The following is a 24,662-nucleotide window of genomic DNA, read 5'->3' on the forward strand; positions in this document are numbered from 1 at the left end:
AGAGCCGTCCGTCAGTCAGGAGCCGCTAGAGCCGTCCGTCAGTCAGGAGCCGCCAGAGCCGCCAGCCAGTCAGGAGCCGCTAGAGCTGCCTTCCAGTCATGAGCTGCCTGCCAGTCATGAGCTGCCCTCAGTCATGAGCTGCCTTCCAGTCATGAGCTGCCTTCCAGTCATGAGCTGCCTTCCAGTCATGAGCTGCCTTCCAGTCATGAGCTGCCCTCCAGTCATGGGCTGCCCTCCAGTCATGAGCTGCCCTTCAGTCATGAGCGGCCCCTCAGCCCGGAGCTGCCCCTCAGTCCGGAGCTGCCCTTCAGTCCAGAGCTGCCCTTCAGTCCGGAGCTGCCCTTCGGCTGCCCTCCGGCTGCCCTTCAGTCCGGAGCTGCCCCTCTGTCCTGAGCTGCCTCTCTGTCCTGAGCTACCTCTCTGTCTTGAGCTACCTCTCTGTCCTGAGCTACCTCTCTGTCCTGAGCTGTCTCCTCAATGTAGTGGGGACCTTGGTGAGGAGTCCTAGGCCAAGGTCGGGGGCGAGGGTCGCCACTCAAAGGACGCTAAGGAGGGGGACAAAGACAATGGTGGAGTGGTGGCCTCGTCCTAGGCCGGAGCCGCAGGTTTCTGACAGTTAGTGCTGAAATTCTTTGGTTGTGCAGACCCACAGTTTCATCAGCTGTCCGGGTGGCTGGCCTCAGACGATTCCGCAGGATGTGGAGGTCCTAGGCTGGAGTGGTTACAGATGATCTGCGGTTGTGTATTTGACATACTGCCAACGAGACACCAGAGATGACACCTTTAACCAGTGCCCTACTCTGAAAATCATAATTTGTCAACATCTTGTAGAGCCACAGAGCTTTCTCCTTTTGACACATACAAAAATCAACATCATACCGCTCATGGTCACTCTGACCATTCCACTTTACCGAATTCGTCCTTAACCATCTTCGAGACCGCAAACAGGTCACCCCAAAAAACATTCTTGCTCGTGAATCGGACTCCAACCATAAACTGCTGTTCATTTCCAACTTTAGCCCTTTTTATTCCGCTCTTCTTCACCATCATCCACTCATTCTCAACTGTACTCGCTACAAGAGAATCACACAACACATCCGCTTCCACCATTGCTCCCACCTGGAGCAGCCTCAGAAGTTCAAGCTTCTTCTACGGTATTATGGCGGTCCGCATAGCAAGCGTTAGAAGTGCATGCACCTGCCACCTACTGTACGGGTGGTAAACTATAGAAAGAAATATCCATTGTAGGAAAGGGGACGACGACCGCAAACAAAATACAAAAATAGACCCCCCCCCCAAAAAAAATAAATAAATAATAATAATCACATTCCAATTCAAGTCACATTCCTACACAGGCTCAGGTGCCTGTGAGGGCAGAACATCACAGGATTTCTTTCAATGCCTCAGCTGTAAACTCAGAGTCCCAAAAAGTGTTTTGCTGCACTAAAACATGATTAAAATGTCCTCTGATTTCTTCTTTGCTTATGCTGTGCAGTTTATGACCATTGCAATAAATGCTACAAAGTCCACCTTTTTCACATGTAATATACACTACATGACCAAAAGTATGTGGACACCTGCTTATTGAACATCTCATTCCAAAATCATGGGCATTAATATGGAATATGGCTTTCCACTAGATGTTGGAACATTGCTGCGGGGACTTGCTTCCATTCAGCCACAAGAGCATTAATGAGGTCGACACAGATGTTGGGAGATTAGGCCAATTCATCCTAAAGGTGTTCGATGGGATAAAGGTCAGGGCTCTGTGTAGGCCAGTCAAGTTCTTCCACACCGATCGACTAACCATTTCTATATGGACCTCGCTTTGTGCACAGGGGCATTGTCATGCTGAAATAGGAAAGTGCCTTCCCCAAACTGTTGCCACAAGGTTGAAGCACAGAATCGTCTAGATAGAATGTCATTGGATGCTGTAGTGTTATGATTTCCCTTCGCTGGAACTAAGGGGCCTTGCCCGAACCATGAAAAACAGCCCCAGACCATTATTTCTCATCCACCAAACTTTACAGTTGGCACTATGCACTGGGGCAGGTAGCATTCTCCAGGCATCAGCCAAACCCAGATTTGTCCGTCAGACTTCCAGATGGTGAAGCGTGATTCATCACTCCAGAGAACACGTTTCCACTGCCCCAGAGTCCAATGGCGGCGAGTTTTACACCAATCCAGCCGATGCTTGGCATTGCGCATGGTGATCTTAGGCTTGTGTGCAGCTGCTCGGCCGTGGAAACCAATTTCATGAAGCTCCCGACAAACCGTTATTATGCTGATGTTGCTTCCAGAGGCAGTTTAGAACTCGGTAGTGAGTGTTGCAACCAAGGGTATTTTTCAGCACTTGACAGTCCCATTCTGTGAGCTTGTGGGGCTTACCACTTTGCTGCTGAGCAGTTGTTACTCCTAGAAGTTCACACTTCACAATAGCGCTTACAGTTGACAGGGGAAAATTTGACTTGTTGGAAAGGTGGCATCCTATGACAGTGCCACAATGAAAGTCACTGAGCTCTTCAGTAAGGCCATTCTTTTGCCAGTGTTTGTCTATGGAGATTGCATGGCTGTGCTCGATTTTATACACCTGTTAGCAATGGGTGTGACTGAAATAGCCGAATCCACTCATTTGAAGGGGTGTCCACATACTTTTGTGTGTGTGTGTATATAAGTATCAGGAACCGTTGATTGCTGAGAAACATTCACTGATGCGTTTTCAATTACCATTGAGTCTTCAACGCCACTTGCTTTTTCTATTCTTCTCAACGCCTCAAGATAGGAGACACGCTGAACAGCCCTTATTCTCACAACCTCTGTATGTGATAAACCAGCTGGTTTGATTATTAAGATGATGAAATCTGTCCATGCAGATGTACTTGCCGTTGAAGTAGAGGCTAGTGCTCTGGCTGGAATCCATGCAACACTGGAAAAGTTGTGTGAGGAGGCAGCAGGGCAGAGGGGGAGTTGAGGTTAGCCAGAGTGAAATTCTCACGCTCCAAAGGAGAGAACAGGGCACTCACAGCCAAGGTAAAAATCCATGATTCCAGCATGGATTGCCTACTCAGGGAAACAGGGTGATGAAGGAGTTGCTAGACATACAAAGTCGTAGCATGCGTGAAAATCATTTTTTTCTGGGATTCCTGAGGACGCATCCAATAATCCAGAGGGCGGATCAAAGAATTCATGCAATCCGCCTTGAAACTTCCTATAGAACCTGAAAACAAGGTGGCTTTCCACCGAGTACACAGACTTGGAGCGAGAAGACCCATGGGACCGATCATCGCAAAATGTGAACACTACCAACAAAAGGAGCTGATAAAAAGCAGGGGAATGGAGCTTAAAGGGACCAAATTCGGTCTCAATGACCAATTTCCAAGGGAGATAAACAAATGTCGTAAGAGACTGTATCCAGTACAGAGGCAACAGAGGGAGAAGGGTAAGCGTGCCTTTCTCATTGTGAACAAACTCTTTATAGATGGACAGCTATTCCCAGACAGCTCCATAACACCATGGCTGTACTACATTCTACATGGACTTCAGGTTACGAAGAAAAGAAAGTATGGGAACTGTAAAAACATCTGAACACTATGAAGTGGATATGAACACACGTACTCAATTACATGCTCGCTTACACATACATCTTATCTCGCTCTCTTCTCTCCCTCACCTCTCTATTGTCAAGAACTGTTTTATAATTTAATATGTTTCTTCTTTGTCTCTTTTTTATGTATTTGTCTACAAGTTTATATATGTTTACAACGAGCAAGGGGAAGATAGAATAGGGGCATTGGGGAATAATAACATATTGTACGGAATACATTTGTACTGTAGTGAAGCCGTCTCTATAATAATGCAAGGTCTCTTTCATGATCATGTGAAACGTCAATTGCTATGGAAATGCTGGGATGTGTTTTTCAATGATGTTAAAGGTAATTGTGATGCAACTATAACGATATGAATTACAATTATCATAAATATTAAGGCTCTTACACAGACATCGTACACACTCACTAAATCACATCCAATCTCATACACATCAACCTACTCCGATTAGTAAATCAGAGTACTACACACATAATATCTTGTCTAAATTTTCTAACATCTGGTGCATTGGCTCACAGGCAAGGGAATAAAATATTGCTAGTACCTATTTCTTGAATTCTAAATATCAGACAATTGAAAGCTCTAATTTTGACCGTCATAATATCTCTGATGGCAGTAACTGTACAAGCACTAATTATGGTCAATTTAGACTGATAATAGTATCTAGTTATGGTAAGGGGTGAAATAAGTATAGCCAGTTATAATTGTAACAGTTCAGCAGATTATTTAAAAAAAAGATGATCAGTCTTTACGTGGCTAAAAGAAAGGAATATACCATATACTGTTTAAAAGGAAACTCACTCTACATCCTTAGATGAAGTTGCGTGGAAAAAAGGAATGGGGTGGTGAAATAATTCTGTCATGGACAAAGGAACTCAAAGGGTGTGATGATATTAATTAACAAAAATTTAGATCTGAATGTGCAAATAGTCAGGAATGATTAGAAAGGAAGGTGGATCTTTTTGAATTTGAAAGTGGACGAAAAACTGATTTGGCTCATTAACCTATGGTCCAAATCAGGATGATCCATACTTCTTCGAAAATATTTATACCAATTTATTGAACTTACAGGCAACAAATTATCAAATCATTATGGTAGGAGACTATAACAGTGTTAAGTACCTCAATGGACCGTGAAGGAAATCACAAATATTATGGACACATTAGAAATAGTGGATATTTGGAGACTAAAAAAACCCTGACCTAGTGAGATATACATGGAGGAGACTTAATCAAGCTAGTCGGCTTGGCTACTTTGTCGCTTTCTCTCGTATCAAAGGTTAAAGTTTTAATAGGAGAAAGAATGCGATCGGATCATCTAATTGGCCTTCACATAAGTCTTATAGAATTTCCACATGGACCGGGATATTGGACATTTAAAATCAAAGTTTACTGGAGGACAACTTATTTTTAACTTCCAGTATAATATAGGTTCAGCAAATCTTGTTTGGGATACCTTTAAAATGTACCTTCAGAGGTCATTCAATATTCATCAATAATAAAAAAGCAGTTTCTGGCAAAAGAGACAAGACTAACAGGGGAAATACATTAACTAATGGTACAAGTAAATAGCAATAAAAACGATACTACAGAGATACAAAATAATTGAGGAAAAACAAAAAGAACTCGAGGAACTTATTCAAGAACGATCTAATGTTATCTATTTTTTTTTAAAGCAAACTGGATATAATATGGAGAAAAAGGTCTGTCTGGACTGTCTGTCCAATATAAAGGATCAAAACTGGCGGAGGAATAAAAATAGCATAAATAAGAAAGTATACCAGTTTTATTTGAGGACCAGGATGTTGACAACTGTGCCATACAGATTGCAAAATAGTTGGGAAGAGATTTTTGTTGTACTAATTCCATGGTATGAGTTGATATGTAAAACGACGTAAAATTCAAGACTGTGCTTTTCAGCTAAAAAGATTATATAGAATTCTTGCCACCAACAAAATGTTGAATATTTGGGGCATAAAATCATCGAAGCTCTGCAGTTTTTGTTGTGAGGATACAGAATCAATAGACCATTTATTTTGGTATCGCCCTCAGGTAGCCTGTTTCTGGTCTCAGGTTCAGGAATAGCAGAAAATGTATAGCATTGATCTAAAATTGACCCAAGAAGTAGTACTGTCAGGAGATCTGGAGAGACCGTGTCAGTCAATTGCTCTTTTTTTTTTTTTTTTTTCACCTTTATTTAACCAGGTAGGCAAATTGAGAACACGTTCTCATTTACAATTGCGACCTGGCCAAGATAAAGCAAAGCAGTTCGACACATACAACAACACAATAGTTACCATGGAGTAAAACAAACATAAGTCATAATACAGTGAAAAAAATAAGTCTATATACAATGTGAGCAAGTGAGGTGAGATAAGGGAGGTGAAGGCAAACAAAATATATATATAAATAAATAAAAATATAAAAAGGCCATGGGCGAGAGTAAATACAATAGCAAGTAAAAAAACACTGGAATGGTTGGTTTGCAGTGGAAGAAAGTGCAAAGTAGAGAAGAATAATGGGGTGCAAAGGAGCAAAATAAATAAATAAATACAGTAGGTAAAGAGGTAGTTGTTTGGGCTAAATTTAGATGGGTTATGTACAGGTGCAGTAATCTTGAGCTGCTCTGACAGCTGGTGCTTAAAGCTAGTGAGGGAGATAGTGTTTCCAGTTTCAGAGATTTTTGTAGTTCGTTCCAGTCATTGGCAGCAGAGAACTGGAAGGAAGGCGTCCAAAGGAAGAATTGGTTTTGGGGGTGACAGAGAGATATACCTGCTGGAGCGCGTGCTACAGGTAGGTGCTGCTATGGTGACCAGCGAGCTGAGATAAGGGGGGACTTTACCTAGCAGGGTCTTGTAGATGACCTGGACCAGTGGGTTTGGCGACGAGTATGAAGCGAGGGCAGCCAACGAGAGTGTACAGGTCGCAGTGGTGGGTAGTATATGGGGCTTTGGTGACAAAACGGATGGCACTGTGATAGACTGCATCCAATTTTATTGAGTAGGGTTTTGGAGGCTATTTTGTAAATGACATCACCGAAGTCGAGGATTGGTAGGATGGTCAGTTTTACAAGGGTATGTTTGGCAGCATGAGTGAAGGATGCTTTGTTGCGGAATAGGAAGCCAATTCTAGATTTAACTTTGGATTGGAGATGTTTGATGTGAGTCTGGAAAGAGAGTTTACAGTCTAACCAGACACCTAGGTATTTGTAGTTGTCCACATATTCTAAGTCAGAGCCGTCCAGAGTAGTGATGTTGGACAGGCGGGCAGGTGCAGGCAGCGATCGGTTGAAGAGCATGCATTTAGTTTTAGGAGAGTTGTATGGCATTGAAGCTCGCCTGGAGGGTTGTTAACACAGTGTCAAAAGAAGGGCCAGAAGTATACAGAATAGTGTTGTCTGCGTAGAGGTGGATCAGAGACTCACCAGCAGCAAGAGCGACATCATTGATGTATACAGAGAAGAGAGTCGGTCCAAGAATTGAACCCTGTGGCACCCCCATAGAGACTGCCAGAGGCCCGGACAACAGACCCTCTGATTTGACACACTGAACTCGATCAGAGAAGTAGTTGGTGAACCAGGCGAGGCAATCATTAGAGAAACCAAGGCTGTCGAGTCTGCCGATGAGGATGTGGTGATTGACAGAGTCAAAAGCCTTGGCCAGGTCAATGAATACGGCTGCACAGTATTGTTTCCTATCGATGGCGGTTAAGATATCGTTTATGACCTTGAGCGTGGCTGAGGTGCACCCATGACCAGCTCTGAAACCAGAATGCTTAGCGGAGAAGGTATGGTGGGATTCGAAATGGTCGGTAATCTGTTTGTTGACTTGGCTTTCGAAGACCTTAGAAAGGCAGGATAGAATAGATATAGGTCTGTAGCTGTTTGGGTCAAGAGTGTCCCCCCCTTTGAAGAGGGGGATAACCGCAGCTGCTTTCCAATCTTTGGGAATCTCAGACGACACGAAAGAGAGGTTGAAAAGGCTAGTAATAGGGGTGGCAACAATTTCAGCAGATAGTTTTAGAAAGAAAGGGTCCAGATTATCTAGCCCGGCTGATTTGTAAGGGTCCAGATTTTGCAGCTCTTTCAGAACATCAGCTGACTGGATTTGGGAGAAAGAGAAATGGGGAAGGCTTGGGCGAGTAGCAGAGGGGAGGGCAGTGCTGTTGACCGGGGTAGGGGTAGCCAGGTGGAAAGCATGGCCAGCCGTAGAAAAATGCTTATTGAAATTCTCAATTATAGTGGATTTGTCGGTGGTGACAGTGTTTCCTATCTTCAGTGCAGTTGGAAGCTGGGAGGAGGTGTTCTTTTTCTCCATGGACTTTACAGTGTCCCAGAACTTTTTTGAGTTTGTGTTGCAGGAAGCAAATTTCTGCTTGAAAAAGCTAGCCTTGGCTTTTCTAACTGCCTGTGTATATTGGTTTCTAGCTTCCCTGAAAAGTTGCATATCACGGGGGCTGTTCGATGCTAATGCAGAACGCCATATGATGTTTTTCTGTTGGTTAAGGGCAGTCAGGTCAGGAGAGAACCAAGGGCTATATCTGTTCCTGGTTCTAAATTTCTTGAATGGGGCATGCTTATTCAAGATGGTGAGGAAGGCATTTAAAAAAAATATGCAGGCATCCTCTACTGACGGGATGAGATCAATATCCTTCCAGGATACCTCGGCCAGGTCGATTAGAAAGGCCTGCTCGCTGAAGTGTTTCAGGGAGCGTTTGACAGTGATGAGTGGAGGTCGTTTGACCGCTGKCCCATTACGGATGCAGGCAATGAGGCAGTGATCGCTGAGATCTTGGTTGAAAACAGCAGAGGTGTATTTGGAGGGCAAGTTGGTTAGGATGATATCTATGAGGGTACCCGTGTTTACGGAATTGGGGTGGTACCTGGTAGGTTTATTGATAATTTGTGTGAGATTGAGGGCATCACGCTTAGATTGTGAAATGGCTGGGGTGTTAAGCATGTTCCAATTTAGGTCGCCTAGCAGCACGAGCTCTGAAGATAGATGGCGGGCAATCAGTTCACATATGGTGTCCAGAGCACAGCTGGGGGCAGAGGGTGGTCTATAGCAGGCGGCAACGGTGAGAGACTTGTTTTTAGAGAGGTGGATTTTTAAAAGTAGAAGTTCAAATTGTTTGGGAACAGACCTGGATAGTAAAACAGAACTCTGCAGGCAATCTTTGCAGTAGATTGCAACACCGCCCCCTTTGGCCGTTCTATCTTGTCTGAAAATCTTTTGGTGGTCTTCCTAAGCCAGGATTCAGACACGGCTAAAACATCCGGGTTGGCAGAGTGTGCTAAAGCAGTGAACAAAACAAACTTAGGGAGGAGGCTTCTAATGTTAACATGCATGAAACCAAGGCTATTACGGTTACAGAAGTCATCAAAAGAGAGCGCCTGGGGAATAGGAGTGGAGCTAGGTACTGCAGGGCCTGGATTCACCTCTACATCACCAGAGGAACAGAGGAGGAGTAGGATAAGGGTACGGCTAAAAGCTATGAGAATTGGTCGTCTAGAACGTCTAGAACAGAGTGTAAAAGGAAGTTTCTGGGGGCGATAAAATAGCTTCAAGGAATAATGTACAGACAAAGGTATGGTAGGATGTGAATACAGTGGAGGTAAACCTAGGTATTGAGTGATGATGAGAGAGATATTGTCTCTAGAAACATCATTGAAACCAGGTGATGTCATCGCATATGTGGGTGGTGGAACTGAAAGGTTGGATATGGTATAGTGAGCAGGGCTAGAGGCTCTACAGTGAAATAAGCCAATAAACACTAACCAGAACAGCAATGGACAAGGCATATTTACATTAAGGAGAGGCATGCTTAATCGAGTGATCATAAGGGTCCAGTGAGTAGAGGTTGGTTGGGGTCACGGCGATCCAGACAGCTGGCCAGGTAGCTGGCTATCGGTAGCAAGCTAGCATAGGATGGAGGTCTATTTTTAGTCACCTCGTGCGTTTCCGTCGGTAGATTAGTGGGGTTCCGTGTGGTAGAGGGGATCAATCCAATTGGCAAAATAGATATAGTGACCCAAGAAAAATTGTCCGATATACTTATTCAGATAGCAGCCGATAAGACAGCTAACGATTAGCGGGCCAGATGAGCGTTCAGGTAACGTCGCGACGGAGGTGCCAGTTGGATAACTCCCTCGGGCAGATAACGTCGGTAGTCAGTCGTGAAGGCCCGGTGGGGCTCCGCATTTGTAGTAAAAAACGGGTCCGGATAGGTGATTGTAGCCCAGGAATGGCTGATGGAACTCTTCAGCTGGCTAGCTCCGGAATAATTTAAGTTTGCTCCGGGATCGACGTAAGCCAATAGTCACARGGTTTGCAGCTAGCTAGCTGCGAAATCAAGGTGTAAATGTCCAGAGCTTGCGGTTGAAATCCGGGGATATTGAGAAAAATAGGTCCGGTATGTTCTGGTCTGAGTCGCGTTGTACAAAAGTGCCGATAGATTATCGAGCTAAAGGAATAGCTGATGACCACAAAACGTGGGTAGCTGAAATACTAACGTTAGCCAGTAAACCTGGGTAGCTTCAGGCTAGCTTCTGGTTAGCTTCTGGGTAGCCTCTGGCTAGCTTCTGGTTAGCTTCTGGCTAGCTTCTGGCTAGTTTCTGGCTAGCTTCTGGTTAGCTTCTGGCTAGCTTCTATTGTGGATTTTCAGATTTGAGGTAAATAATACTTTTTTTGTGTAATTGGTGAGGCGGGTTGCAGGAAAGCTTTTTGTAGTTGAGTTCTTGGATAATAAAATATATAAAAGATATGCGAAGAAAGGTGTAAATATATATATATACAGGACACGACAATACGAGGACAAAATGACGTCTGAACTGCTATGCCATCTTGGAAGTTGAGGGGGATTGTAATACTAATACTCTAATACTTTTTTTTGCAATGTTTTCTGTTTTCTGTCTCTCTTAGTTAATTTTCTTGGTGCATTGGTTCTTGGGTGTGGGGAATGGAATTAATTGTATTTTTTACTTCTTTGGGGGGGGGGGGTTCTTGGAGGTTGGAGTTCACATTTTTTGGCCTGGTGGAGATCTGTCAATGTGCCCTGGGCAGGGCATTGACCCTGGACGCCTCTGTGTGTGCCGCTCTGAATGGGAGTCTGTTGGATGACTGGTTTTTTTGTATGTTTCGGATATTCAATAATAATAAAAAAAGATAGAAAAGACATGGGTAAATGCACGAAGGGCCAGACCATATATTATTGGGGTGGGGTGGTAAATAAATAATATATACAGTGCATTCGGAAAGTATTCAGACCCCTTGTTTCCACATTTTGTTACGTTACAGCCTTATTATAAAATATTTTTTTTATTCCTCAATCTACACACAATACCCCATAATGACAAAGCAAAAAACGGTTTTAGAAATTTTGAAAATGATAAAATAAAATAAAACATAAACCTTATTTACATAAGTATTCAGAACCCTTTTCTATGAGACTTGAAATTGAGCTCAGGTGCATCCTGTTTCCATTGATCATCCTTGAGATGTTTCTACAACTTGATTGGAGTCCACCTGTGGTAAATTCAATTGATTGGAAATTATTTGTAAAGGCACACACATGTATGTTTGTATGTGTATATATACACATACACACAGCTGAAGTCGGAAGCTTACATACACCTTAGCCAAATATCCTCTGTCAGGAGGAATGGGCCAAAATTCACCCAACTTATTGTTGGACGTTTGTGGAAGGCTACCCGAAACGTTTGACCCAAGTTTAACAATTTAAAGGCAATGCTGCCTAATACTAATTGAGTGTATGTAAACTTCTGACCCACTGGGAATGTGATGAAAGAAATAAAAGCTGAAATGAATAATTCTCTACTATTATTCTGACATTTCACATTCTTAAAATAAAGTGGTGATCCTAACTGACCTAAGACATGGAATTTTACTAGGGTTAAATGTGAGGAATTGTGAAAAACTGGGTTTAAATATATTTGGCTAAGGTGTATGTAAACTTCCAACTTCAACTGTAGGTATATGCATACAATCAGAGGTAAAGTGGCTGAGCAGCAGGATAAAAAATAAATAAAATAGTAGCAGCAACGTTTGTTAGGAGAGAGTGAGCTGCTCTGTCCGAACCACACATGAACAAGGGAATCTACAGTACCAGTCAAAAGTTTGGACACACCAACTCATTCAAGTGTTTTTCTTTTCACTATTTTAGATGTTGTAGAATAAATATTGAAGACATCAAAACTATGAAATAACACATATGGAATCATGTAGTAACCAAAAAAGTTTAACAAATCAAAATACATTTTATATTTGAGATTCTTCTAAGTAGCCAGCCTTTGCCTTGATGACAGCTTTGGACACTCTTGGCATTCTCTCAGCCAGCTTCACCTGGAATGCGAATCCATGCTTATACAGTACCAGCCAAACTTTTGACTTGTACTGTATATTCGCAGAGCCTGTTTCTGTCATGCCCTTGACTTTGGTGCAGGGCATGTGATGTCCATAGCCTGTCGCAAAGCTCCCTGGTCTTTTCAAAAATATACCTTTGTCTAGCTGTGTCCAGTCCAGGTGGTGCTTGTACAGGCAGACCATCTATGGGAGGAAGGATGTCAGCGTTGCGCAGCAGCTGAAACCTGGTCCCGACTGAGTCTGAACGCTCCTTGGTGACAACACCAGGCTCCAGAGCATTGAAGCTGTAAAAGAGGAAATAACAATAGTTGAAGACATTACAACCTTGAATAACATCAATTCACCTCCCAAGTTTAGATAATAAGAATAACCCCATACAATGCAATAAATTATATTCACCTGAAGTGCTGTTACTGCTTGATCTGTGGCAGCGGTCTGAAGTATGGAGTACAGTGGTGCCAGCCATAGCTTTCCACCAGCACGGTACCATACTCCAGTCCAACCAGCTGTGGGATGCTGACCCCTTTCACAGTGCTGATCTTCATAACACCAGCAATCTCAGACAAAGTGTTCACTCTGGTCTTTCTGAAGCGCTGCTTGATGGGGCGACGCACCAGTCGGGGCAAACTTGGTGTGGCCTGTGATCAGGAAGTGAAGGTCCAGACTGTGGTGGAGCTTGTGCATGGTCCGCCAGGTACGATACCAGAGCACAAACCTGTTCTTGTTTTGGCCACTACAATTATCACAATTCAGGTCCACATGTTTCCCCAACTCCATAGTTGGTGAAGAAATGGTGCATGTAGTTGATGACTGCGCTGCTGCCTTTGTTGGATGACATGCCTTCATCAATCAAGTAGTTGACTTGCTGTGGTATTCCTTCACAGCAGACACCAAACAAGCCACACTTGCGAGGAGTTAAAAAGTAGATGGGACCTGACTGCATAGGGTGAGAAGGATAGTGCACCTGCAAACAGCATTAAGACAATTAATTTTAATTTGTCTCACCCCTGTCAGTCTGTCTTTACACAGCTCAGTGAAAGCCATTTGCCTGCTTCCCATATATATTTTTGTATCTATCCATGTCCTTAATCCTGTATAAAGGAGGAAATGTTTCTTACGGGTTGAGCAAAATCAAAGCTGACTGATGGAGGAGAGTCAGGCGTGTTCTACTGATGCTGAAAGACAAATTCCAGATGCATTATTATAGCCGTAATAACTGTCAGACACCCCTAGCTAACTTGATGGGTCATCTGGCGAAGTGGAGTCTTGTTTAGACATAGCTAGCTAGCAAGCTCGCTAAACAATAAACCATAATCCCAAACCATGGCGTACTAGCAATAAACCGATTTTGTCAGTGCTAGCTAAAGTTAACTAAATATGTTCAATGATAGCTAGTTAGCTAGCTAACATTAGGCTGTAACTAGCAATGCAAATGGATTTCTGAAAACATTACTACACAGATCATACACCTAACGTCAGCTAGCTAGCTGACAGTAAGCTTTAACTTGCAATGAAAACAACTTTCTGACAAAATTTGAAACGTATAATATCTGAAACTGTAGCTAGACTCTTACCCGTGTACAGTGGCTTGCGAAAGTATTCACCCCCTTGGCATTTTTCCTATTTTGTTGCCTTACCTGGAATTAAAATGTATTTTTGGGGGGTTAGTATCATTTGATTTACACAACATGGCTACCACTTTGAAGATGGAAAATATTTTTTCTTGTGAAGCAAACAAGAAATAAGACAAAAAAACGGAACTTGAGCTATTCACCACCCCAAAGTCAATACTTTGTGGAGCCACCTTTTGCAGCAATTACAGCTGCAAATCTCATGGGGTATGTCTCTATAAGCTTGGCACATCTAGCCACTGGGATTTTTGCCCATTCTTCAAGGCAAAACCGCTCCAGCTTCTTCAAGTTGGATGGGTTCTGCTGGTGTACAGCAATCTTTAAGGCGGCAGCGTAGCCTAGTGGTTAGAGTGTTGGACTAGTAACCGAAAGGTTGCAAGTTCGAATCCCTGAGCTGACAAAGTAGAAATCTGTTGTTCTGCCCATGAACAAGACAGTTAACCCACTGTTCCTAGGCTGTCCTTGAAAATAAGAATGTGTTCTTAACTGACTTGCCATAAAGGTAAAATAAAAATACCACAGGTTCTCAATTGGATTGAGGTCTGGGCTTTGACTAGGCCATTCCAAGACATTTAAAATGTTTCCCCTTAAACCACTTGAGTGTTGCTTTAGCAGTATGCTTAGGGTCATTATCCTGCTGGAAGATGAACCTCCGTCCCAGTCTCAAATCTCTGGAAGACTGAAACAGCTTTCCCTCAAGAATTTCCCTGTATTTAGCGCCATCTATCCTTTCTTCCATTCTGACCAGTTTCCGATGGTGTTCTCGGGGTGATGAGAGGTGTTGGGTTTGCGTCCAACACCATAGTGTTTTTCTTGATGGCCAAAAAGCTCAATTTTAGTCTCATCTGACCAGAGACCCTCCTTCCATATGTTTGGGGAGTCTCCCACATGCCTTTTGGTGAACACCAAACGTGTTTGCTTATTTCTTTCTTTAAGCAATGGCTTTTCTTCTGGCCACTCTTCCGTAAGCCCAGCTCTGTGGAGTGTACGGCTTAAAGTAGTCTTATGGACAAATAATCCAATCTCTGCTGTGAGTTTTGGTGGGCGGCCCTCTCTTGGCAGGTTTGTTATGGTGCCATATTCTTTCCATTTTTTAATATTGGATTTAATGGTGCGCCATGGGATATTTTTTTTATTACCCAACCCTGATCTGTACTTCTCCACAACTTTGTACCTGACCTGTTTGGAGAGCTTCTTGGTATTCATGGTGCCGCTTGCTTGGTGGTGTTGCATACTCTGGGGCCTTTCAGAACAGGTGTATATATACTGAGATCATGAGATCATGTCCATTGCATGAAATCCAAATAAAAATCTATTTAAATTACAGGTTGTAATGCAACAAAATAGGAAAAACGCCAAGGGGGATGAATACTTTTGCAAGGCACTGTACATGGATGAACGATTCATGGCAGACTGCAACTGCTTTCATTAAATAAGACGTCTTGTGTCGTTCCGTTTTTATTGTTTAGCTTGCTTGGCCCACTGTGTCAAAGTCACTCTGGTTGAGAGCAGTAGCAATGCATTTGCAGTTCTCCATGGCTAACATTATATCTTTCGAAAAAACTGCAGTAGAAAGGATTATCTACACATAACGAGCAGCTCCATTTTATAGACAGATGCTACACAGCAGACCAATCCGAAACTCATCTCTCGGAAAGTCCAGCCCATTCATTATCTCAGCCAATCATGGCTAGCGGGAAGGTTCCTGGCTTTTTCTGTGGCTAAACCATCTAGGCTAGTAATTTAATGCAACCGCTGTGTCAGATTTCAAAAAGACTTTACGGAAAAAGCAAACCATGCAATAATCTGAGACGGCGCTCAGAACAATAGCCAAATTAGCCACCATGTTGGAGTCAACAGAAACCAGAAATTACATGATAAATATTCCCTTACCTTTGATGATCAGAATGCACTCCCAGGAATCCCAGGTCCACAATACATGCTTGATTTGTTCGATAATGTCCGTTATTTATGTATTTATTAGCTACTTTTGTTAGCGCGTTTGGTAAACAATTCCAAAGTCACGAAGCGCGTTCCCTTAAAGCTGACGAAATGTCCAAAAGTTCAGTAACAGTCAGTATGTCACGATCGTCGTATGGTGAAAGAGAGGAGGACCAAGGCGCAGCGTGATAACGATACATCTTCTTTTATTTGAAGACGAAAATGAAACGAAGGACACTATAAAAACTAAACAAAACAACAAACGACCGTGAAGCTATAAAACGAAAGTGCATACACAAGCAACTAACGTAAAGACATAGACAATCACCCACGACCTACCTAATGAATATGGCTGCCTAAATATGGTTCCCAATCAGAGACAACGATAGACAGCTGTCTCTAATTGAGAACCAATCCAGGCAACCATAAACATACATACACCTAGACTGAACACTGCCCCATAAACATACAAAAAACCCTAGACAATACAAAACACATACATCCCCCATGTCACACCCTGACCTAACTAAAATAACAAAGAAAACAAAGATAACTAAGGCCGGGGCGTGACACAGTAGAAACATGTCAAACGATGTATTGAATCAATCTTTAGAATGTTGTCAACATAAATCTTAAATAACGTTCCAACCGGAGAATTACATTGACTTCAGATGAGCGATAGAACAGAGCTCCCTCTTATGTGAACGCGCATGGTCAAAGAATGGTCAGGTCATGGCAGACCTGACTAATTCTCCTCTCATTCGGGCCCCCTTCACAGTAGAGGCATCAGACAATTCTACAGACTGTTGACATCTAGTGGAAGCCGTAGGAAGTGCAAACTCATTCATATCTCGCTGTGATTTCAATGGGATCTAGGTTGAAAATTGACCAGCCTCAGAATTTCAACTTCCTGTTTGGATTTTTTCTCAGGTTTTTGCCTGCCATATGAGTTCTGTTATACTCACAGACATAGTTCAAACAGTTTTAGAAACTCCAGAGTGTTTTCTATCCAATAATAATAATAATATGCATATATTAGCAACTATGACTGAGGAGCAGGCCGTTTACTCTGGGCACCTCTGTGCACCTTTCATCCAAGCTACTCAATACTGCCCCTGCAGCCACAAGAAGTTAACGACTTTATTCGTATTTACAGACGGCATACAAGTTTGTTATGTAGGCACATGAAAGTTCACATGTTCCAGAAGGCAATTCTGCCAAAAATTGTGTTTTGATAAATAAAAATAAATGTTCAAATGCCTCTCCTGTGAAGTCGTGACTCGTGACATTATGCCTAGTTTCCTGAAACGAATCACAATTTCTCAAGCACTTGATAATGCCTCGAATTTCCCAGCGGCAAATACATCATTCACAAGTCATAGGCTAATATTGTCATCAGACTATTTTTGATTTAATTTTGTCTTTACATATACTAAATAATATACAGTGCATTCGGAAAGTATTCAGACAGCCTTAATTTCCCCCCAAAAATTACATTACAGCCTTATTCTAAAATGTATTAAATCTTTAAAAAAAAAAAATATCTACACACAATACCCCATAATGACAAAGCAAAAAACGTTTTTTAGAAATGTTTGCAAATGTATTAAAAAGAAAACTGATCACATTTACAGAAGTATTCAGACCCTTTACTCAGTACTTTGTTGAAGCACCTTTGGAAGCGATATCAGCCACAAGTCTTCTTGGGTATGACACTACAACCTTGGCACAACTGTATTTGGGGAGTTTCTCCCATTCTTCTCTGCAGATCCTCTCAAGCTCTGTCAGGTTGGATGGATAGCTTCGCTGCACAGCTATTTTCAGGGTTCTCCAGAGATGTTAGAACAGGTTCATGTCCGGGCTCTGACTGGGCCACTCAAGGACATTCAGAGCCACTCCTGCATTGCCTTTGCTGTGTGCTGAGGGTTGTTGTCCTTTTGGAAGGTGAACCTTCTCCCCAGTCTGAGGTCCTGAGTGCTCCACAATCTGGAGCACTCACAATCTCTCCACATCTGGAGCAGGTTATCATCAGGGATCGCTGTACTTTGCTCCGTTCATCTTTCCCTCAAACCTGACTAGTCTCCCAGTCCCTGCTGCTGAAAATTCCCACAGCATGATGCTGCCACCACCATGTTTCACCGTAGGCATGATGGAAAGTTTCCTCCAGACATGACACTTGGCATTCAGGCCAAAGATTTAAATTTTGGTTTCATCAGACCAGAGAATCTTGTTTCATGGCTTTGTTTTTGCTCTGACATGCTCTGTCAACTGTGGGACCGTATAGAAAGGTGTGTGTGCCTTTCCAAATCATGTCCAATCAGTTGAATTTACCACAGGTGGACTCCAATCAGGGTGTAGAAACATCTCAAGGATGATCAATGTAAACAGGATTCACCTGAGCTCAATTTCGAGTCTCAGAGCACAGGGTCTGAATACTTACGTAAATAAGGCATTTCTGTTTTTTATTTGTAATAAATTCACCAAAATTCTAAGAACCTGTTTTTGCTTTGTCGTTATTGGGTATTGTGTGCAGATTGATGAGATTTTTTATTTATTTAATAATTTTAGAATAAGGCTGTAACGTAACAAAATGTGGAAAGAGTTCAGGGGTCTGAATACTTTCCGAATGCACTGTATGTGTGAAATTTGTTTGGATTTAAAATGGACCATTATCATGCACCTGTCTCCAGGCAGGGGAAAAAAATGTCATCTATGCACTTAAATAGCAACTGGAGGAAGCTATTCCTTTACTTAATTTGCATTGCCCTCCTGTTGTAAAGAGATGCATTGTGCTTAATATTAGGAAAGTTGAGAAATAAATATAATAGGCCTAGCCTATAGAAAGCTGATGGGATCCTCTTTTTAATGGAGGCCATCACTCTGTTTTCTCACACAATCTTATTTTTTTAATTTAAGCTTTATTTAACTAGTCAAGTCAGTTAAGAACAAATTCTTATTTACAATGATGGCCTACCCTGGCCAACTCAGATGACGCTGGGTCAATTGTGCGCCGCCCTATGGGACTCCCAATCACGGCCGGTTGTGATACAGCCTGGAATCGAACTAGGTCTGTAGTGACGCCTCTAGCACTGAGATGCAGTGCCTTAGACCGCTGCGCCACTCGGGAGCCCCCAATTGCATAGCCTATAGAAATGTTGCGCAACATGAGCTCATGACCTCTCATGAAGTGTTTGATTTAGATTTCCGAAACATTTGCCCTTGATATTAGAGGGACAATGGAGTGCTGAGTACCAGGCAGTTAGCAGGTTTGGTAGGCTACTAATGTCCATCCGCTGCATCAGAGCTTGGAGAAGCCTAATTACCATGACTAAACGGTCACGTGGAAGTTAACTGCCATCATGACTCGTGACCGCTGGTGTGGTGGTAATACGGTCACTGTAACAGCCCTACCCATAACATAATGCAGCCACCACATCAGCTTGAAAATATGGAAAGTGATACTCAGTAATGTGTTCTATTAGATTTGCTCCATACATTGCGCTTTGTATTCAGGATAAAATGTTAATTGCTTAGCCAAAGTTTTGACATTATTACTTTAGTACCTTGTTGCAAATAGAATGCATGTTTTTGAATATTTTTATTCGGTACAGGCTTCCTTTTCACTCTGCCAATTAGGTTAGTATTGTGTAATAACTAATATTGTTAATCCATCCTCAGCTTTCTCCTATCACAGCCATTAATAAAAGGCTATAAGTAACATAAAACAATATCCATCAAAAATCTGTCAATTTATGGCTGTCCGCATCTGCGTTGGAAGGTCGCCGAGCTACAGTGGTGTTTGTCAGACCATGAGACATTCCGAAAATCAGCCTTCTCACGAAAACGTCTGTAGCGTTCGAATCATTTAGGCTACAAACTAATATGACCCCACTTTGGAAAGGGGAGACTCTCACAAACATGGTAATGGTTGGTCTACGTCACCAAACAGTGTCACGGGACTCTCTGAATTTAAACCATACAAATGAATGGACGTATGGAGGTAGTTTTGTGCCAACAAAAATATATATTTTCCTGAGCTTTCTTATATCTCCTAGACATAGGACATGCATTTTAAAACATTATGATTTATTTTTTTGTAAATGTATAAATGTGTTATTCAATACATTTCTATGGGCTGTAGTAGTACAGGCCAAATAAAATATTTTATCAAACTTAACTTAACTTAACTGTACACCTAAAGGGGTCCTAAAATTCCAAATTAAATAGCTAAATGATCCATGGTATGGCCACCTTAAAACAATTCCATATTTTAGCTTAGTAGAATTTTTACCCATCTACCAATAGGTTCCCTTGGCAAGGCATTGGAAAAGCTCTCTGGTCTTTGTGGTTGAACCTGTGCTTGAAATTCACTGCTTGACTGTGGAACCTTAAAGATAATTGTATGTGATGGGTACAAATATGGTGTAGTCATTCAACAATCCTATTAAACACTATTATTCCATGTCCATGCTTTTTATGTGACTTGTTAAGACATGTTTTACTCCTGAACTTATTTAGGCTTGCCATAACATAAGAATACTTATTGACTCAATACATTTCAGCTTTACATTTTTTATTAATTTGTTTAAAAAAATGACTCTGACATGATGGGGTATTGTGTGTAGATCAGTGACACAATGTGTTTTTTTTAAGCCATTTTAAATTCAGACTAACACAACAAAATGTGGAAGAAAAAGTCAAGGGGTGTGAACTTTCTGAATGCACTGGTGTGTATACATGCATACATACTGAGTGTACAAAACATTAAGGACACCTTCCTAATATTGAGTTGCAGCCCCCCTTTTGCCCTCAGAACAGTCTTAATTCGTCAGGGCATAAGGTGTCAAAAGCATTCTACAGGGATGCCTGCCAATGTTGACTCCAATGCTTCCCACAGTTGTCAAGTTGGCTGGATGTTATTTGGGTGGTGGACCATTTTTAATACACACAGGAAACTTTTAAGCATTAAAAACCTAGCAGCATTGCAGTTCTTGACACAAACCGGTGTGCCTGGCACTTATTACCATACCCCGTTCAAAGGCACTTAAATCTTTTGTCTTGCCCATTCACCCTCTGAATGGCACACAGACAATCCATGTCTCAATTGTCTCAAGGCTTAAAAATTCTTCTTTAACCTGTCTCCTCCCCTTTATCTACAATGAAGGGGATTTAACAAGTGACATCAATAAGGGATCATAGCTTTCATCTGGATTCACCTGGTCAGTCTGTCATGGAAAGAGCAGGTGTCCTTAAGGTTTTTTTACACTCAGTGGATAGATAGATATTGAATTACACTTTTTTTTCCTACATTTTCATTACAATTCAGCTTGCTGCCATAATTATTTGGTGAAGAACAATAAAACTCTTTCTCTATATATATCATGAGAAAATGAATTTAGTTACACACCTTTCAAAATAAACCACTGAAAATATAGAGTATATACACATGGAGAAGAATTATCCTGCTATATGATCTATAAAGACCTTTTCATTTGGCTGGTGGTGTTTGAAAGGGACACATTTTGAGGATAAATGCTCATTCACCGTACATATCAAGTACCTCTTCAGATACTTACGAAAGGTCTGATCTCTAAGCCCATAAACTATTGGACTAATAAACCTGGGCAAAATATGAACAATTACATAGCTAGTAAACTGGATCTCCAGCGCATGTGTGGAAAATATATATAGCAGCAGGCTGTCAATCAAAGGGCCTATGTAGGTGAACATGCACATTAACAACTGTACAGCATGAAGCAAGATGGTGTTGCGAGCCTTCTTGGCATCCGCATTAGCCGCCTTGGCAGTGAACATGATCCTGAAATACGTATAGAAAAGAGTGAACCAAACAACAGTCAGATACACAGCGTGGGAAATGTTTTTCTTCTCAATCAGGTACGGGTTGCGGAAAAGTGAGTCTCGACTACAGAATATTTTGGAGTGGAAGAACTGAAGTCGTTCTGTGGCCAAGAGAATGAAAAGGTCAGGTAAAATTGGAATGGCGGCCATGATCCAAATGATGCCAATGAGAATGTAGGTCCTGTGCACTGTACATATCTGAGAATGGCGCAGCGGTATACATATAGCTATATAGCGCTCTAAGGCCATGGTAGCCAGGTTCACAGGAGTATTCAAAGTGGTAAAAATGGCGATCATCAAAAGAAAGCTGCACAAAGACACATTGATTGTGAACAGGATGTAGCTTATGACATGCAGGAAGACAGCAATGGTCAATTGGATCATGTCATTGATCACCAGGTGGATGAAGAGGATGTAGCGAGGGTTGACATTGAAGATCTCGTGTTTGAAGAAGGTGTGGACAAATGTGCCATTGATGTAGTTGATGGAGATCCACAGCGCCACCACAATAATGTTCTTTGTCAAAGCCGTGACAAACGTGTCTCTGACCTTGAGAGAGATGTGTGTGACGTTGCGATCGACTGAGAAATTCATCGCTCAATAGTTGCAACCTGTAAAGCAGTAGATTAGCAATATTTGGGCTGAAATATAAGGTAAATCAGATAGCGCTTTGTCATTTACATCCTCAAAAGTTCAGATATTTACCTCATCATCCATGAGTTTATCATACTGCTGCTATTTCTAAATCTTGCTGTAATAATGACTTGGTTAGGTACAGTAATGTGCCATCTACTCACCTTTCTAGATGTCCTCTAATCTCAAGATCAATCTGACATAATATGTGAGTCTTCATCTCTGGCATGAGTTTATATAGTATAATTTGAGTCCTGGGACTAACTTCTGACAAGGAGGGGCATTCCCTTAACACGGGCCATATTGCTCACACATACAGCTTTGCCACATGAGGGTGTTGAAAAAACAAACATGATTACATTATATTTTTTTAAGTGATGTTTGACTCATAATCTAATGTAACACCTTTTTCCCACTTACTTTGGCTGTCATCGATTGCCCAAGACAGATTCTTTGATATTTTCTAGCTAAATTACATTCCTTTAATTGTTTTTTTTTCTGCTGCTTGGGATTTGATAAATGGGTATGGTTTGATTTAATATTTGTCATTCTCACATTCAATTTCAAATCAGCATCCCTTTGAAAATAATCGGATCCCCAATGGACACGTTAGAATAGATCATTCACAGCTTGTGCATAATCAAGGGAAGGCTACAAAGCCCACGCCCAAATAAATGTTCATATATTCATGCTTATTGACATAGCCTAAACAAATACACTGTACATATTCAATCTCCAATCTCCACAGTTGGATCTGAGAGCCTATGCCTCTCTCGCTCAGATTTCTGGCTCACAGCCTATGAGTACATTAGATGTACATTATGTACTTACTGACCTCTGAAGAAGTCGAAGTGGGTTTAAGTTGACTGCAAATGCCACTTTAACACTATGGTTTAAACAGGTGTTATCCCTGTTACCACCAAAGTTAATCAAAATCACAATTTACATATGTTGAACATTTTGTCAAATCTATTTTACCAGTTTCTTGTGGTTCCTGAATGGAGAAACATCACTGTTAATGTGTTAGTTGCTAAAGGGTGGTGACTCAAATATGAACTGCTGTAATAAAATCACCAAAGTTGTATATCATCAGTGCTTTAGACTCCAAATAACAATGTGCAAGTCTGTTTACTAACTTAAAGGCATTTTGATACTGTAGACCATGCACTGCTTTTAAAAAGGCTACACAATATTCAGCTATGTACAACTGCTATTGTTTTGTTGAACTGTCTTTCCATACATTGCTGGCATTGTTAACCGAGTGCTTAATTGCAACATGCATGTTTGCCTATGGGTTCTCTTTTCCTATTTCATTTTAAAGAGTGGAATATTTGGTATATATTCTGTCCACTCATCTATGATTTATCACTTGATGTGATTATTAAAACAATTATTTTTCATCCAAAATTAACCAAAGCAAACTCAACCATGATGCACTTAACACCCGGTGAATATACAAGGCCACACACTGTTTAGCATTGCAGGTGTAGTGGGCCCCACTTCAGGACCCACAGGAGGGTCATAGGTAGGCTGATATGTGCCTGGGCTTGTGCCATCATGGCCATTGAGGCCAAAATAAATGATTAAATAAAAGATTGTGCTCTTTAGCTCAAATTTCTGTAATCAAACCCAGTAAACCAACACATAAAGCATGGTATGAAGGGAAGCTGGATCAATACAGGTGTCTCAGGAAGTGGTTTTACTTTTAGACAGCTATATGGTGTGTGCCAACACTTCCTTGTCTGAGCTCCTCTGCTTCTTCCGTTCACTTGGCAATGTTATACCAGACTGAGAACTTTAGAGGCTGATTGTTGTTGAAAAGCAGTTGCATATGTTTTTCCACAGCTCCTTGTGAGTCGAAGGCCAGACTACCTATTGGGACAATTAACATGTCTTTACCAAGGCTTGGGGGACCATCTGGCATTTCACATTCTCCAGTCTTGTCTGGGAGTCAGCAAACACGGCAATGGAAAGGGGAGCTCCGTCCCATTAGCCTTAATTAGAAGCTACTGACAAAGGTCATCCAGGGCGGGACACTTGTGGAAAGACAACATGGCATCCCAGGGACTTATTAGAACGTCTATGGAGATAAGAACTGAAGTTCATCACCATAAAGTATGTCTCTGTTTGCAAACAATAATGAAGCAAGATCCCATTACACATTACTTGTCAATTTAGTCCCTCAGGGGTACACACCACAACACTTCTCAGCCCAATTACAGGGTGACTGCTCTCTCGTTGCAATGATTCTACGAGTCGGTTCAGAGTTATGAAGAAACAACACAGAGAACAGTTCAGTCTTTATTACCATCTGTGCCAGAATAGAGAGTCTTCAACCATTACAAAAAAGGTTATTAGAAAAAATACAAAAAGTACAGGTAACCAAATATAGGAGTATAAATCTTTCCATCACATGGTCATTTAATACAAGACTAAATAAAGAACAACAAAAAACTAAAAGGCCCTCTTGTTCATTTACATAGCTCAGTGACATTCTCTCGGTCTCAAGAAAATGCAGTAAAATGTTTCAAAGATAGGGCAAATCAGTTCAACTGTAAAAGCTCACTCCATTTAAAAGAAATTATAAACAGGGTGGTTCGAGTCCTGAACG

General features: G+C 41.7%; 1 protein-coding gene across 1 annotated transcript in view; it reads right to left on the minus strand.

Moving 5' to 3' along the window:
- Positions 1-22,012, minus strand: part of LOC111960212 (uncharacterized) — a 26,634-nt gene extending 4,622 nt beyond the window's left edge. The window contains exons 1-4 of the mRNA XM_070446074.1: positions 21,104-22,012; positions 12,402-12,625; positions 12,168-12,271; positions 912-1,073 (exon numbers count right to left, since the gene is read on the minus strand). Of these exons, the coding sequence (XP_070302175.1) occupies positions 912-1,073; positions 12,168-12,271; positions 12,402-12,625; positions 21,104-22,012 (1,399 nt within the window). The remainder of the gene's footprint in view (positions 1-911; positions 1,074-12,167; positions 12,272-12,401; positions 12,626-21,103) is intronic.
- Positions 22,013-24,662: the final 2,650 nt, after the last annotated feature.

Source organism: Salvelinus sp. IW2-2015, linkage group LG1, assembly GCF_002910315.2.
Source record: "Salvelinus sp. IW2-2015 linkage group LG1, ASM291031v2, whole genome shotgun sequence".
In the NCBI taxonomy this organism is placed as follows: domain Eukaryota; kingdom Metazoa; phylum Chordata; class Actinopteri; order Salmoniformes; family Salmonidae; genus Salvelinus; species Salvelinus sp. IW2-2015.